The following is a 17928-nucleotide window of genomic DNA, read 5'->3' on the forward strand; positions in this document are numbered from 1 at the left end:
AAAAAGAAAGAAAATAAAGGAATGACCTTTAAGAAAACCAAAAGGGAACTGAAGTTTATTATTCATAATCAAGTAGCAGAATGCATGGTATTTTCTAGATAATATTAAATTTTTGAAGAGAAGGGATTCAATTACATTTTTTTTAGTGACACCGAATTACCTCTATTTTCAAAGTTTTCAAAATTCAAATAGTCGATCCATACCGTTCAACATAATGGATATATTAAAATGTGCTTGCAAATCAAATTTTATATTTTTTTCAAAAAAATTTACTATTTATTAAGTATTTAACACAATCGTTATATTCAGACCATTGAATTTTTGTACTCGTCTTAATAAATAGTAAAAAAATTCAAAAAAAATGTAAAATTTGATCATGTGGAACGGCTTGGATCAATTGCTTTGACTTTAAAAATATAGGGTGTAATTTGGTGTCACCGAAAAAGAATGTAATTGCATCCCTCCTCATTTTTGAAATATGAAAGAAACGGAAATTATTAGTTAAATTTTGACCAGATATGTGCAAATACAAGGTTTTATGAGATGACATAATCTCCAAAATGTATACTTGCACCAAAGTGAGGTACTAAAAAATCAATTTTGCATGAATTCATAGGGAGTCGGTCTCTAATTGTGCAGATTTTATTAGAATAATTTTATTGGATTGTTTTAGATTAAGCCGTCTAATTCTAAATTTATAATTAAATATCTACCTCCACGTGTCTGTTTCATTCATGACATATTTTGTCATTAATCCCCGATAAAAAAAATTCAAAATTATATTTTTTATTTGTATGTTTTTTTTATAAAAAAATGTAAAATATATTAGTATATAAAAAAATTATAAAATTGTGTCGTTGTCCAAAAAAATTTCTTTGAAATAAAAATTATTATAAAATATTTCTATTTTTATATATATTTTTTTCAGACAATATAAACATATACCTAATTTTCAAAATAATTATAAAATTATGTCTTATTCTAAAATTTTAACACAACTATTAAATTCTTGACTCCTATGCTAAAAAATAACAATCAAATTTATCTAAAACGTTCCAATGAAAACCACAGCATTATAAAAGATGCAGCCATTACATGAATCTTTAAGGAATTGGTATGGACGGATCTACGTATATGTCAGGGGGTGCTAAGGCACCCTATAATTTTAAAAATTTTAATTATGTATATTAAATTTTAATTATACTTTTGAGTTTTTTAATGTTTATATAGTCTAGCTCTCCTCATAAAATAACAGAAGTGTGTTGGTAGTCTAGTAGTTTGAGTTCTAGTTAATATGTGTAAGGTCATATATTTAATTCCCACTAACCACACTATTTTTATCTTTTTTTACATATTCTATTTTATAAATTAGCCTCCTCTATTTAAATTTTCTAGTTCCGCCCTTGAAAATTGGTATCTAACTGTACATATTTTATTGGAACGAAAAGTTTAATTGATTAATTCATATAACTATTTATATTTGATCAAATAGTCTAAACCAATTTTAAATTTCCGTCTGTATATATACCTCCACTTGTTCATTTTACTCATATTTGATTTGTCTAAATATTACTGTATATTTTTATGACGGTTCACAATTGAAATAATCGACCAAATTCAAACTGTAAACCCGCAATTCAAACGCAATTCAAGCAATTCAAAATCCCAAACCCTAATTCAAGCGTAATTCAAGCAATTCAAACCATAAACCCTAATTCAAGCACAAACTCAAGCAATTCAAACCCTAAACCTGCAATTCAACAATCATTTCAAGCAATTAAAACCCTAAACCCTAATTCAAGCGCAATTCAAGCAATTCAAATTGTAAACCCGCAATTCAACAATCACACAATTCAAGTACAATTTAATCGCATTGACTTATCCAATTGAGGTTCCAAAGACATACTAAACGATAGATCCAATTTCAACTAACAATTTAGAATTTTCTGTGTTAATCTAGCATCTACAACGGCAATTGTTTTAAAAGATTGTTAATCTGATGTGTTAATTGCTAACATAATTGCTGGGATGTATTATAATTGCTAAATTAACAAATTTGTTTTATAAGAAAACGTTTGTTTAGTAACACGTTGTCTAATTGATTGGCTTAAAATATTTCTTAGTGCTCTCTCTTCAATAAAAAAGAAAGATGCACTGATGTGTCATAAAAAAAAAATTAATTTAATTGTACTAATGCAGTAGATTAATTCCTAAAATTTTCATAACTGTTTTTAGCAATTAATTTCAATTGCTGGATTGGAGATGCTCTGAATCATCCAATGTATTATGTTACTTGTGTACAAAAGGAGGGATACGATATTGTCTTCTGTAGAATATGCTTTGAATTTTGAATATTTTTTTACAAAAAAATTATCAAAATTTGTTCTCATATAATAAATTTGCCAATAAACTTTAATTTGTCTATCATAAAGCCAACAATAGCTTTATGATCTTCGACAGTTCTATTTTGTATCCAAAACTATAATATAAATTATAAAGGTCCTCTGTTAATAAAAGTTACGTTTACGTCACCAGAGATAAGTTGTATATTCATATTATCAGACTCTTTAGTTTATCTAATTTATAGTTTTATCGTCGAAACTCGAAACTAAAACTATAATTGTTGTGAAAGACAAATCAGGCCAAGTCGTAACATAAAGTAAAAGTTACTGGTTTTTTATTTTCATCCTTTTTTTTAAATTGAATCTAAAATATTTTCTCTCTTTTCTTTTCTCATGCATCGAGAATTTGGTTCGCTGTCTGATGATATCCGTCCGATCACGCCACGATTCGTGCGAACCGTTTAGATCGAACCAGAAAACCGTCAATCTAAACCGTCCGCACGAATTGTACCACGATCGGACGGTTTATATCTGGCATCGTAACCCCGTTGCCAAACTTAAACCGTACCTTCCCTTCGCTTCTACCTCTCCGTCCCTCCCTCGTCCCCCTTGGAACTAAAAACCCTAAATTTGGGTTTTAACTTTTACATTGATTTATCCACCAATACCTTGTGGGAATTCACTGATGTCTGGCGAGGAGAAAGGCCGTGGCGGCGCCAATGGCAAAGGGAAGAAGAGGAAGTTTCTCCCTCACGGGAAACCTGTGAGAAAGGGGCTGTATCCGCTCCGACCTGGCGTGCAAGGTTTCTTTCTCACTTGTGATGGCGGTCGCGAGAGGCAAGCCACTAACGAAGCTCTTAATCTCCTTGACACGGTATTATTTGTTAATTATATTACGTTATATCAGTGTTTACAGCAGAATAATTAATTAACTTAAAAAGCAAGCCGAGAAAAGAAACATTGAATCTCATCGGTACACAATCAAATGCAAGGTTTACGATTTTGATTTGTTAACTAAACAATATAATTTCTCTGGGAATTATGTTGTTAGTTACTTAACTGAACTTGAGCAGTCTAGTTCCAAATAAGAGTTTTAAAAAAACTCAGTACTGACACCATTTATGTTGGTTTCCGATGTACTGATCAGGTTTAGTGTGGGCTTTATTACCGGACATTAAGAAAATGTGGCATTTTGGTGGATTGTTCTTATTAGAGTTTGGTTTTTTTGTCATTTGATTTCAGTTTTATGAAGAGCTAGTGTACAAAAAAGATTCAAAAGCAGCACTTGGGATTAACCTTCACAAGCCCTCAAATAAGAAGATCACATTTGCTGATTCTGATTCAGAATCTGATTCTGATTCTGGCTCCTCTGCTGAGAAAGGTGAAAAGGAGGAACAAAAAGAGGCTCCTAAATCAGAGACTGGTGTCCATAATTCTGAAGAAAAGAGCGAAACAGTACCAACTCAGCAAGACGAACATCTTGATACACCTGAAAATGGAGAAAAGGAAAGTGAGCAAAATAAAGATGAAAAGGAGGAACAAAAAGAGGCTCCTAAATCAGAGACTGATGTCCATAATTCTGAAGAAAAGAGCGAAACAGTACCAACTCAGCAAGACGAACATCTTGATACACCCGAAAATGGAGAAAAGGAAAGTGAGCAAAATAAAGAGGAAAATGAGGAATCTCAACCCAAGAAGGCACGGATTGAAAATGAAAAACCAATTGACGAGTTAATCAATGAGGAGCTTAAAGAAATGGGAGACCGTAAAAAGGCGAGTGTGTTTCAAAAGAATTTGTCAATTCTAACTTTTCTCTTTTTTATTTATTTAGGGTCGTAGTACTGGTTGCTGACAGTTCACCCTGGATTGATACCCATATGCTATCAATTTTCTATAGTAAATTTATGTGATTCGCTTTTTGTTGTTTCATTTCTTAGTTGAACCTCGACATGAATTGCAGCTTAAATACACAAAGCATCAGGAATTGAGTGTTGATAATGTTGTAGTCCTAGTACCAGAAATTATGATAATCCTTGTTTCTGCCTAGCTGAAATATGTACTTACAATGGTTCAAATTTAAACACAACAGAGGAAATTTGTGGCTCTCGATTCAGGATGTAATGGTGTCATATTCATCCAAATGCAAAAGCACGAAGGGGACACAAGCCCTGTGGAAATAGTTCAACATATGATGAATTCAGCCTATACAACCAAAAAGCATATGTCAAGGTTATTTATCCATAGCCTGTTAATGTTTTCATATTTGGGTTTTTGGTGTTTTATCAAAAGTTCTCTTAAAATTTCAGCAGATCCTAAATAACATTTGTAGATTAGAAAGTTTGATAATTGGGGGTATTTCTTATATTTATTTTTAGCAATTTAAAGTTTAGGAGGATATGGGAGTTGCACTCAGATTATTTTGTATAATTCCATACCATATCATCCTATCATATGTTGGTAGTCTACTGGTTCAATTTTAATGCCAACTCTGTCTAGGAAAAACATTTTTAGTACTATTTTTTCATTTTTGTTTTTGTTTTGGTTTGTGTTTATTTGAAGTGTTAATTAAATAGGCACACATTGTTGTTGTAAATTAGATTCATCCTGAGAGTGCTGCCAGTTGAGATTGTTTGTTATGCGTCTGAAGAGGAAATTACTAAAGCCATCAAGCCCCTGTTTGAAAAGCATTTCCCAGAGGATTCGTCCTCTCCCAAGAAGGTAGTTCAATTATTTCTGTTAATACTTGTATGCTTCTTCGCCAATGTTTAGTCACAAATTGAGATGATCTATCACTACATTTGGGAACCAAATCTACTGCCCACATGTGGGCAGGAAAATCCTTCCAACAGGTCTATCCGTCCATCCATCCATGATCTGAACGGTCATAATTGAAGTTCGGAGAATATTGGATTTTGAGATGATACAACTCATACTTCAATTATGACCGTCCAGATCATGGATGGATGGACGGATGTACCATGTTGGCAGGATTTTCCTACCCACATGTGGGAAGGAGATTCAGTTCCCTACATTTGGGAAAAATGAGGCTTTTCTTTTTGCATGCATTTACCCGAGCATTGGTCTTGACTGTTTGCACTATTTGTTTAATATATAAATGATGGAGATTCCTGTATACCAGTGCAAACACAGATATTATATGATGTACTTGTGTAAAAAAGAGAAACAATCTCACCAAACTGGGAGTATTAATCCTCTTTTCCTTCATTTACTTAATAATTTCAAAAAATGTGCACAAAATGCCCCTCTTTCAGTTATTGGTGGGAATTTAAATGAAAGGAAGTTAACTGGGGTTTTCTTCAAATCAAATGAGAAATTGGAGCATATGGCATTATGTATAACATTTCCAGTTTTGTGAGTTAAAAATTGATATGTTCATAGGTTTTGTAGTTCTATAGCAGAGAATTTTGTTTTATTTAGTGTTTTTTTTTTTGAAGTGTAAACTTAAGAAAATGATAATTTGGTTGTGCAGTTTGCAGTGTTGTATGATGCAAGGGCAAACACAGGAATTGACAGGATGAAAATAATAAATGCTGTTGCAAAGTCTGTCCCAAAAGAACACAAGGTTGACCTAAGTAATCCCGACAAGACCATCGTAGTTCAGATAGCTAAGGTATGTTACTCCAATCTCTGATCAATCTCCCTTTAATTCCTATGGAAGTGATCCTTTATGCCCCTTGAAATCTCACATTATCCATGAACTTCTACTGAAATGAGAAATATCTTGTCCCACTGGAAAAGGTGGGAAAACCTTGATCAGTTAATTTCCATCTATAATGGAAAATTGGAAATGTTTCAACATAACTGGAAATTTTTTTGAGATTTAGATTGCAATTTCAATATTTTAGCATCATAATTAAGTTTATCTTTGTTTGTTTCAATGCCAGACTAATTGCTTGGTGGGGGTTGTAGAAAGGTACAAGGAGCTCTCCAAATTCAACTTGAGACAGTTGACATCTCAGGAATAAACTTTAGGCTGTATTATTTCTGTTTGGTTATTTATTTCGGAGATGGGTTGTTATTTCTCTTTAATCATAAATTTAATCAAATTTTATATTTAATAATTTTGTCCCTTTTTAGTACTGTTGTGATTTTCTTGCTTACCTAAGTTCTGTGCATTATTTTTTTGTGATGGGGTTTTCGTTGTTACTGGCGACATGTTTAGTATCACCAATACATGTTCTGTTAGCCATATGGTTCACACGAGGTGAAATAGAAGGGAGGTGAAGAGCACGAGGGGAAGGACAAGGAAAGGAATATTACTATATTTAACTATATTAAATTGGTATCAAAATAATTAGAATACTAAAATAAGAAGATTTAAATACTAATATGGACCCATCCATGAATCCGTATGTCTAACAGGATATTTCTGTTTAGAGTTAGAATGTCCGATTGGAATTCAGACTAATCCGGGCCGAGGTAAAATGCACGACCGCCTTTAATATTTGTGCACTCCGAAATATTTCTCTCTTTACGAATTCAGACCATTGGAACACTCCGAAATAATTTGGAACAGAATTAGAACAACACAAAGGATCGACTGGCAATTCAAAAAGTACAATCAAAGATGCTTTATATTAACAAAATATGCCTAAAGAGAGAATGTGGACAATCTTTTCCTCGTGAAATTACAAAAATGGACTGGCACGCAACTCTATTAATACGCTCCTCTTAAGCAAGGAACGGGATGATGTCAACTGTCTTGCTCCATTAATAACCACTGACAAAGGTTTCTAAAAAGGTTTAGAGATTGCTAACAACTACCACTATATATAATATATTACAAGTCAGCATCCTTTTCTATGGAAAAGGCCAGAATAAAACGCTATATGGGATATGCTGGTAGATGCAAATCAAACACATATGAGATAGGTGAAGACACTTGCATCGGTCTTGCTGGCCCAAAGACAGAAGAGAAAGTGCACAAATTTTCTTCATCAAAAGGAAATGACTCGCTAAGAAAGAAGAAAACTTCTCTTGCCAATCTCTCCACCTGCAATGAAAAGGCGTCATTAGATAACTAGTACCAGTTGGTTGTATAAATACATAATTCTCAAGCCAAAGATTAGGTAAAACATACCTGAAGTTGTGCAAAATTGATGTTGTTCATAGTCAATACAACCCTAAGATTGTATAATTTGTCAACCAAAGATCTGACAGCAAGCCGCTCAAAGAATTCCTGCACTTCCTGAAGTTTCCAGCTTATTTCATTCACCGCAAAATCTACACACCACACGACACAGCCTACCTCACTCCAAGGCACAGGTAATTTTTGCCCGTTAGTCCCAGTTATAACACTGGAAATATCTATGACATTCCAAATTACACTTGTGCCCGGGACCAGAGAAGCCAGTTCAGGCGAGAAGGCACGCGGTGTTGCAGTGATTAGCTTTCTTGAGTTGTGATAACGAGAAAGCTTAGAAGAAAATGTCAGATCCTTGTCAGACAATATGAGTATGTAGGCATCCTTGCTTCTTAACAAGGAATTGACGAAGGTGTGAGGTGAGGCTGGTTTATCTTCTTGCAAAGATGCTTTGGCTGAAGAGTGGACACTAGGCGAGGGAGAACTGCCACGTGCACAAGCACTGAGGTCATGGCTATAAAAGCAGAACTCACCATTCCTACAACCCTAAATTTACACAATAAAAAAAAAAAAGGTAAGTGTTATGAACAGAAGGGGAGAAAAAAAATAACTTCTGTTCCTTTGTGGTGTTATTGGAAGATTATCCACATGGACTGGTAACTAGGGCCAATCTCAAGCTGATGAAACATCATTTGCCAAGGTAATTACGTTCCTTTGTCTTCTTTGCTCTTTTTTTTTTTTCCAGATCAATGCGTAGGCCACAGTAAGAGTTCATGCCTGAATAAGACCTCATTTAAACTGCTAAAGTCGAGAACAAACTAAAATTAAATGAAGAGGAAATGATCAAGTAGGTACTAAGCTAATAAAGGTCCTTAAAGTCAACTGGCATAATAACACTATATATTGGTGACCTCCCTGACTAGCCCAAATTTTAACCCATAAAATAAATATACCTCAATTGCAAGGAAAAATTTGCACAGAGGTCTTTCCGCTTGAAGCGAGTGAGAAAACTGGCACCACATGCCTTTGTTGCACATCCCATTGGCAAAGAACCTACACATTGTAGTACTTGTATCACTTTCTCTGAGTTCTGGGACTCCGTCAGTATGTCCATCATCAAAAATTAAAGGGGTTTGTGATTCTCTAGCTTGCTCAACCTTCATCTGATATAACATGAGAATGATATATGTAATGTAAAGAAGAACTAGTCATTAAAAAGAATAACAGATCTCTGCATTGTAAGATATCATCTCCTAACCCTCATTTCCTGATTCTAGTCCTTTGGTGATTCTTTAATTTATTTATCTATCATTTATTTTCCTCCAAAATTGCTGCTTTGGCCCTCTAGACTTAAAGGTGAATGCAGTTATCTTCTATTATCTTTCAAAATTTCTATCATAGATACCCTTGCATAAATGAAAGAGGTGCATAGCTAACATATTTATAACAAACTAGGAGAAATGCTGTGAAATTGACATATTAAAAGTCTGGCATGAAATGCTTAAGAGGGTCATACAATATTTTCCAAAATGTAATAAATAAGGTAATTCCAAAACAATAACATGCATTTTTTATATTTTGATACCAAATAAAACCATGTCTAGGATTCTACAGCATCACCTCTTTCAGAAGCTTCCGGAATGTTTCTGCAATCATCAAGGTCTTAAAATCACTGGGGCCTACATAAGGTACAGCCCGGCAAGTCTTTTCATCCTTCAAGTTAACAGAACTGAATGCTTCCACAAGTTCCAGTTGTTCCAAATGAGCTGGACATTGGCAAGTGTGGTAGAAATTGGGAGGCTCAACATATGAAGGTAGGTCAATTTTTGTTATGATTGTCGGCCGGTACCGGTGCAGTGCGCTTACAACATCATCATCTGTGACATGAAAATACAATCAAGGACTACTGAATAAACACCAAAGATTGCCTGTTACTGTCTGGAAATTTTCTGGGAACTGGAATTATCTTTTTTCGGGTCCAGAGATGGATGCCTTCTACTTCCACCAATTTGCAAAATTGCCCATTTGAACAGAGGTTATAGCTTTTTTTAAGGAAAAAAAAAAGACTTGTGAAAAGATGCCTTACATTTAAAAAATTGCAAGGAAGACCTTCTACTTCCACTAATTTCAAAAGGAGAAGGAAACACACCATGATTTAATTGAAGGATTCAATTTTGAAACCTTTAATTTCTTCCTCAAAAATTACAGGTTTCAAAATTGAGTCCCCTATTAACAAAGAAAAAAGCACTATGCTAAGGCGAGATGAGAGCTTAGGAAGGGAAGATTTGACATACAAATTTCAGAGATATTATTGAGTGCAGATTGCACGAGATTGTGAAGTACACACCACTCATCTTCAAGCCGACTATTAAGAATAAGAGAATCTGACAAAAATGTCTTGTTTTTGTTCGCCATTTGCTTCATTCGCTCGAGACGGTGCTTGTCCTATTACAGAAAAAATTAATATTACATAATAGAATAATATGAACTATTTTTTAACTCTTTTAATAGAAATAACTACATAAGCCTGCTATATATTACTCATTAAAATGCTTAACATTACAATAGCAAATATTGATAAAATGGAATTCTTGTGAGCTGTTTTTCTGTGAAATTGATCTTTCTCACCAGATCATATTATCCTAAACCCTAATCCTTAAACTGTAATTTATTTATTTTATTTAGGATCTTGGCAGTTTCATTACGTTCTTCTGAAGGAAGTAGAAAGAATTTGGGATAGAAGCCGCAGCCGTCTGGGTTGGGAAGGAAGGGAATATCATTTGATGGTTTAAATACACCTGGTTTAGGGTTTAGTGTTCGTGCTGAATCGTAATCAGCTCAACACAGGTCATGTTGAAGAGATTTTTAAGGCCCAATCAACTTTACTATTATGTTGTCCAAAGATTCATTGTTAGATTGCTATGCAACCAAGCATGTAGTAAAAAAAAAAAACACACTATGACGATAATAATCTATGACAACAACATTACTATATAAGATACAAAATATTACATCTTGATAATTGATAAATTTATAGCAACTGTGATTTAATTTGAATATATATATATAGATGGGCTACGGTGAGTTGCGAAGTAAAGCGACTATTTTACTTCAAACTCATATTTTGCGATTTGAAAATCCAAACGACCGATCCGAACCGCTCAACATGATCTCCATATTGAAATGTGCTTGGAGACCAAATTTTACATTTTTTGGAATTTTTTTACTATTTATTAAGCAATTTTGAAAATCACTGATCCGATGATCCAGAAATTTTTACTGTTCCCAGCAAAACAGTAGTTTTCAAAATTGCTTAATGAATAGTAAAAAAATTCCAAAAAATGTAAAATTTGGTCTCCAAGCACATTTCAATATGGAGATCACATCTAACGGTTCAGATCGGTCGTTTGGACTTTCAAAATAAAAATACGGTGTGAAGTAGAAACGCGTTTTACTTCGCAACTCACCGTAGCTCATCTCATATATATATACACTCATGATACAGAAATTATGTCATTATCTATGAGACTAAAAACACATCCTTATAAATTAAATTTCACTCCTAATAATTGTATTTCATTCCAACCCAGTCATTCTGACTCACTATCCAGACCTTTCGTTGTTACATAGGAGGTAGTGTACCATGCACCATGTTATTGTTCCTATTCCTTTGTTCCCACTCCCCCAGTAACCCTGGGAGTAGACCTGGCACTACACGTTTGGTTTGTTATTTGCACAGTAGAATCACATGACCTACGGACAACTACCATACTGAAACTCGAAGCATCTAATGTTTTTAGTGAAGTAATAAATAGATACCAAAAGAAAGGTTGTACCTTAAATATCCGTTGCCAAAATTGAAAAGCACATAAATTTCCCATATAGATATCTTCTTTCTTGAGTGGCAACAAGCCACGACTCTCATCTTCAAAGACACGACTCTCATCTTCAAAGAAGTTGTCAATATAGCTAGAAAACTGCAAAAATAGGAAAAATTATACTGAGTTGATAACTGTTGTAAGATTATGTTTAACCAGTATTGCATCAGAATGTCTCATTTACGCCTATATATTTTTTATCCCACATCAAAGGAGAATACATTAAAATATCTTATTCAGTTTGGGCATGTTTGTAAAGAAGGATAGATATATTCTCCTATTTTTTAAAGGCAAACATGCAATAATTTTATTTGAGTTTTTTAATGTGTACACAGTTTTATTTCTTTAGAAAATACTCAAGAGAGTAATAACTTTCTTTCAGTGATGGTACAATTTTTCCAAAAAAAAAAAAAGATTCCTAACTAATCTTGCCTTATTCTGTCCTATGAATGAGGAAAAGGAACCATTCATTTGACATCCCTTGAGAATCTCACTTCCCATGTCACCTTGAGAAACAAGTGTAACCTCTTCTGTTTGAAATGGGTAAGGCAAGTTGTACGAGAAAAAAAAAAAGTACTCACCAAACCTTGATTCCCAAAAGGATGAAGAATGGGAAGCGGCTGAATATCTTGCATAATGCCAATCAGGCTTCCCTCTCGAATCAAGCCAACCTCACCGAACTTAAGAGTTAGCACCGAGGCTTCAAATGACAATGGGAGGCCATCAATTAACCGGCCATAGAATGTGGGCTCATATCGAGGCCTTGTAGATTGCAATTTCTCGAGTGCATTGATGTCGACTAGGTGTTTGAGGGCTTCTTCAACTAATTCTGAGTCAGGAGGATCAAGAGCCTTCCTCAAGAGAACTAGTATGCATTACACAAATTTAAAACATAAGATGAAGTTCAGTTAACAGCAATTAATATACTTTCAAAATACAATAGCAAACAAGCATGATTTGAGACGAATAGGGTTTAGTTCTGACCAATAGACATAACATTCCTGAAAGGTGAATACAAGGTTTACCTTTTGGATCGTTGATAGCTTTCGAATCTGCACAGCATACCATAAGCACTTGCTCCCTTAAAGATAGTCTCAAAATTGCAGGAGATTCATGGTCTTCTAGGCTATTGTAAAATGAGCTGGTGACCAATCGGTACACCTCACCGTCACAAGTTCTACCAGTTCTGCCTCTTCTCTGTTCAGCCTATATTCATTTCGTTTTATATGAATCAACATAAATCATGAAGATATGTCAATAAAAACTAACCCCAATAAAGCCTTCTAGCTAAAAAATTTCCAATTTCACACAAAATAAACAAACAAGCGAAGCAAAGATTGGTTCAAGGATTACTTAGTCTTGTGCAATTAAGCGCCAACAGACCCCAAAAAGATGGGCAGATGCAATAAACCTACCTAAAGAAGTATACTAAGGTGTTTGTATCTGATGCTAAAAATCTTTCATCAAAAACAAAAAAATGGGTTTCCAAGAAAGTAACAGCCAAGGCATTAGTATCTGCATGCAATGTTATAAACCTCTCAAGGAGCATGAATGAATCGGCATGTTACTAACCTGAGACTTGGAGACCCACACGAGCTGTGACATGTTTGTTGTTTTGTTGTGATCCCAGTACACTTGCAGAGACCTACATGAATCGATCACATATGCTACATCTGGAATTGTTACTGATGATTCAGCAATATTTGTTGCTAGTATGACCTGTAATGGAAAAGACGAAATGGGAATTATAAAGATCTCATTTATTAGGAAATACTGATTTTTCCGTAGCATTAATTTTCCTAATAAATGATATCTTTATTCAGCAATATTTGTTGCTATTATTTTTTAATTTTTTAATGCCAAATCATCATCAAAATAGAGGTGAAAATACTGATTTTTTTTCCGTAGCATTAAAAAAATAATAAATTAAATTGGTAGCATCATTTTTCCGAAATTTCCAAAATCACAAAGGGTGAACCACAATGAATCAGGTTTGCTTATATGTTCAGCCGCGCTGAGAGATGGAGAGACAGAAAATTAAAAACAAGCCTGAGCCGCAATGATTCATTGCGGCACACCCCTTGTGGGTCCATGGGCATTGCATTGCGGTCCTGCTACTTGTAGAAATTTTGTAAAAATGATGTTACCAATTTAATTTATTATTTTTAATGCTATAAATAAAAGTAATATACTAGCACTAGTGGTAGTACTTTCAGAAGAAAAAATAACAAATTCTACACGCAAAAAAACTCGGTCAGCAAGGTTACAAGGGAGTAATTTACTAAATATTGAAAAAAGGTTAAGATGGGTTTTCCTGCCACTCACTATACTTTTGAGACTGATGAACCTTCAATAAGCCTAACTATGTAATGAAAACTGTACAAAAGGTTAGGATGGTGTCCAACAGCTATAGTTCTACAAAGTGGTATGGCAATCCATGGTACTTTCAAACAGGGAAAAGTTAATATGAAAGAACTGCAAAGAGAATAGTTTTACCTTTCTGCGAGTCTTCGAAGCTTTCATAGCTTGTAGAGCTTGATTTATGTCAATGCTTCGGTGAAGAATGTGCACCTCAAAAATGGATGCCAAATTTTTTAAATGATTCCATTGTTCCTCCAGTGCAAAGTATGTCGGGAGAAAGACCAATATGCCCTTTTCTTTGTCCATCTCCTTATTGTGCAGATGTAATATGAGCTTGTGTATGAGCCGGTGCTCCTCAACACTTATCTTTGCATCAGCAATCATCCCATTATAGAATTTACTTGAGATGGAACTGATGTTCATCTCTAGAATATCACCGACCTGGTACAATTTAGTATGGTATTACGAAAGAAAACAATATTTGTTTATGAAATGTTTTGCAGAGAGATAGATTACTGCAGAGCAAATGGAACTATAGTATATTAGTAAATAAATGGAAATAAATTAAATATTAAATTTTTGCTCATTAAATTAATTTTCAAGTTGAAGTTCCAAATATAGAAGCCAAAGAGGTTCAAATGATATCTACACTATAGAGAAGTTAATTATTTCCCCCTTTTTATACCAACCAATCAAATTAAGCACATGTCAAATCTAAAAATAGTTTCTTGTGTAAACAGGTAAACTATTCTTTAGTTGGATTGAGCAAGTGTTAGTGCTATTCTCTTCACATATGCGCTTGCTGGTTGGTTGGTTTCGTTCTTTACTGCTTGAAATAGATGGCCAGAAGCCGAGTCCCTTATTGCACCTATAGTAAGCTTTGATTGTAGAATATGTTCCAAAAATATATGTTTTCGGTAATTTTTTCAACCTTTTAACATCAATTAAAGACAATATAGAAAAGCAAGGTAAACAGCAGGAGATATATATAGGCTTTTATCTCATTCCTTTCTTTTATTCTTTTTATTAAGTGTATAAAGACAGACATTAAATTACAGAATACATTAGTTCAATTATCGTGACAAAAAGAAATATACAATAATGAGATTGGGTAAGAAGAATTACGTATGAGTTTACCTGCTCAAGGTAGGATACATTCCTTTGGTAAATTGCATGTTGTGGAGAGCTCGGGATTGCAATTACTTCAACTCTTTCACCCCTTCCCAAACCTCTGAAATAATCCCTGTATCTTCCAATTTCAGCTGTAGCAGACATCAGCACTAACCTACGTAGAGATATGAAATCTGGTTTTTAAGGAATTCAGTGAACTATACTGATTTCATTCAAGTAACCATCACGAATTACCATATTGACATGGAAATCTTACTACTGGACAAGAGCTGAACAGACGCCATGTTGAGACCAGACATGCATTTAATAGATAGGGTCACAAGCTTCGTTTAATGAAATTTTAAAAAAAAAAAAAATAATAATAGATGGCAAGCTGGCCAAGGAAACTATTTTAACAGAAATGGTAAAAAAAAATTGGCAAAACAAGATTCCATCAGGAATAATGCGAAAAGCCACTGGCGGTCTCGTGTTGTGTTCTTGTTTCGATGGTGTCTATGGATTCCTTCTAAATCAAGCAAAGGATAGTGATTTTTTTTAAAAAGTTCGACCAGTATAGACAGTGATTTGACAAAAAACCCATGCGAAGTCAGGTCTGGCTCCTCTGGATTAATTTTGAATAAAATTACTGAAGTCGTTAGAATTTCACAATGCTACAGAAAAAGAGTAAAATTCTAAAGATGAACACAGATATGATAAACATAGAATAGTAACAAAATGAGAAATTACCTAAAATCTTGTTTCTTCATCATAAATTGCTTCACACATGCAAGGACAAGATCAGATTCAACAGATCGCTCATGAACCTCGTCAAGTATTATGACCTTGTATTGGAGAGCTGCCGTCCCCTTATCTCGCATTTGCTCTAATAAAACACCAGCTGTCTTGAAGACAATTCTCGACCTAGTTTCATTAAGGTTCAGTAAAACAATGTCAAAGATTGTCCATCCACCTCCTCTAATTTTCACAAATAACGTGACATTAAATGGCAATTACAACATCAACTAGCTAAACACAGCTTATTTCAAACACTGCATTTCTGATTTAACTAACATCAAATTACTATATCTTAGATCTATAGCTTTCAAGCAATCACTCAAATAGTAATTTATCATGTCAGACTCAAAAAAAAAAAAAAATGAAAAGCATCACAATTATATTAAAAACAAAAAGAAAATTATAACTACCTTTTAGAGTTATGATCGGAGACATTAGAATGGCCAATGTGGTACCCCACATCCCCTCCAACCTCACAATCAAGGGCTTTTGCAACAGTTCTAGCTATGGCAACAACAGCAAGCCTTCTAGGTTGTGTGCATAAAATCGGTTCCATGTTTTCTTCCAGAAGAAATCTCGGTATCTGAGAGCTCTTTCCTGCATCCCACAAAAATTATCATTAAATAAATAAAATATTTATCAGGAAACAAACAATAAAAGTAACATCTTAATAATTTTCTTCGTAATAGTGTCAACTTTCAATCAGTATTTCAAGCTTTAGACATAAAATTCCCAAAAACAAAAGAAGAGGAAAGAAAAACATGTCTTTCGCTTTGTATTTTCAACAAAAGTAAAAAAAAGAAGTTAGAAATCTTTTTTCTGCACGCACACATAAGAGATTAAAAAGAGGGGGGAAAGAGGAACGAAGTGGTGACAAACAAGGGCTTTACCGCATCCTGTTTCGCCTACGATTAGTGTAACGCGATTGTCCTTTATCTTCTCGACGATTCTCTCGCGAAATGCCACGACAGGAAGCAACGCCATAGTCGCTTTCTCTTCGAGATTTCTCTCTCGAGAAAATCAGAGAAAATGGGAAAGAAAGAGCAAGCTTTTGCTCCAGTAAGCAATTAACGTTTCTTTCCGTCGTTTTGCTTTCTATAGTTGGTCATGCTCGCTCGCTTCTTTCCAAAATAGTACCTTGCTTAGTGCCAAAGATATTCCAAGTGAGCTCAGGCGGGGTCACTGGGTCAGTGACCGAGTCCGGATCCTCTGCGATCACTCAAATTTTAGATTCCGGATCTGGACCGTCCGATCAGAAGAACAAATGCACGGACCCTTTTAATATTCGTGCCAAAACAAACCGACGGTCTAGATCTAAACTCAAATTGCCCGAATGTCACGTGTTCCTCTAGTAGCAAGGCACCGTTTCCAGGTGGTCTGCGAGGCTGCCAGATGTCAGAATGCTCCGATGCTTCTCTTTCTCTGAGTTCGGACCCCAGAGAAAGGACGCGGAGCTGGAGCATATGCACCGAGCGTATCCATTCTGAAATAGGGATTAGGTCGTCACAATTGGGTCCAGTCATTTCGACTGTTTTTTTCTTGTCGGACTCAAAAGTAAAATTTCCCATTAATCATGACCTGCACTGAGCAAAGAATATATAAATAGGAGTAAATAGGGAGGAGAAAGTGAGAGAGAGAGAGAAAATAAGTGAAGTCGACAATGACATTTTGTTAACAATTTCGAAATAAAGATATTTTGTTCTATATTTTTAAAAAGAATGATACTTTATAAAAAAAAATTCATAATTAATAAGCATCATTTTTTCTTTTCTAAAAGTAAATTGTCTATTGGAAGTTACCATTTTTGTAAAGAAAAATGTATTTGTCAAATTAAGAAAATACTTATATTTAAGAGTAATGCAAGGTTGATATTTTTTTAGGACATGATTTACGAGTAATTACATTTAAAAGTAATTAAAGTTGGGCATGATTTGAGAATATCAAAACTATAATATATTGACAAACTTAGTATATTAATTTTTTTAGTTATTGATGGGCAAAGTTAATATTTTGATTACAACTAAAAAGGAGATCATATATGGTTGCAATTTTTTTTTCGGTACATGTCATAATTTAGGAGTTTTCACATGGATTGATCAATTTCAAATTTAATTGATAAATTGGTACGTGTACAAATTCAAGCGAATTTCTGACCTGTCTGCTATTTTATGTTCAGATTTTCTTTCTAAAACGCATTTTTAAAAAAGAAAAGAAAAAGGTGCATCAACTAACTAACAGAGAACAACGGGCAGTTAAAAAATTAATATATGCATCAATTTAAAATAAATATCTTAAACCAAGTCTAGTTAACAAATTGGTACGTCAACTAAGTAACATT

General features: G+C 34.2%; 2 protein-coding genes across 2 annotated transcripts; one reads left to right on the plus strand and one right to left on the minus strand.

The window, feature by feature from the left end:
• Positions 1-2933: 2933 nt before the first annotated feature.
• On the plus strand, positions 2934-6463 carry LOC144544167 (THUMP domain-containing protein). The gene is made up of 6 exons (XM_078292582.1): positions 2934-3216; positions 3585-4115; positions 4432-4571; positions 4940-5060; positions 5833-5973; positions 6248-6463. Exons 1-6 carry the CDS (start codon positions 3028-3030, stop codon positions 6326-6328), a joined length of 1203 nt encoding a protein of 400 aa, XP_078148708.1. The 5' UTR covers positions 2934-3027; the 3' UTR covers positions 6329-6463.
• Positions 6464-7011: 548 nt separating this feature from the next.
• On the minus strand, positions 7012-16647 carry LOC144544476 (zinc finger (CCCH type) helicase family protein). Its single transcript, XM_078292987.1, has 14 exons — positions 16481-16647; positions 16001-16187; positions 15543-15716; positions 14823-14970; positions 13821-14126; positions 12897-13043; positions 12350-12530; positions 11906-12189; positions 11283-11423; positions 9741-9891; positions 9067-9323; positions 8400-8609; positions 7444-7992; positions 7012-7356 (listed from the first exon to the last, which is right to left on the minus strand). The coding sequence occupies exons 1-14, from the start codon at positions 16572-16574 to the stop codon at positions 7189-7191; spliced, it is 2997 nt and encodes a 998-aa protein (XP_078149113.1). The 5' UTR covers positions 16575-16647; the 3' UTR covers positions 7012-7188.
• Positions 16648-17928: the final 1281 nt, after the last annotated feature.

Source organism: Carex rostrata, chromosome 26 (genome assembly GCF_964058835.1).
Source record: "Carex rostrata chromosome 26, lpCarRost1.2, whole genome shotgun sequence".
NCBI lineage: Eukaryota > Viridiplantae > Streptophyta > Magnoliopsida > Poales > Cyperaceae > Carex > Carex rostrata.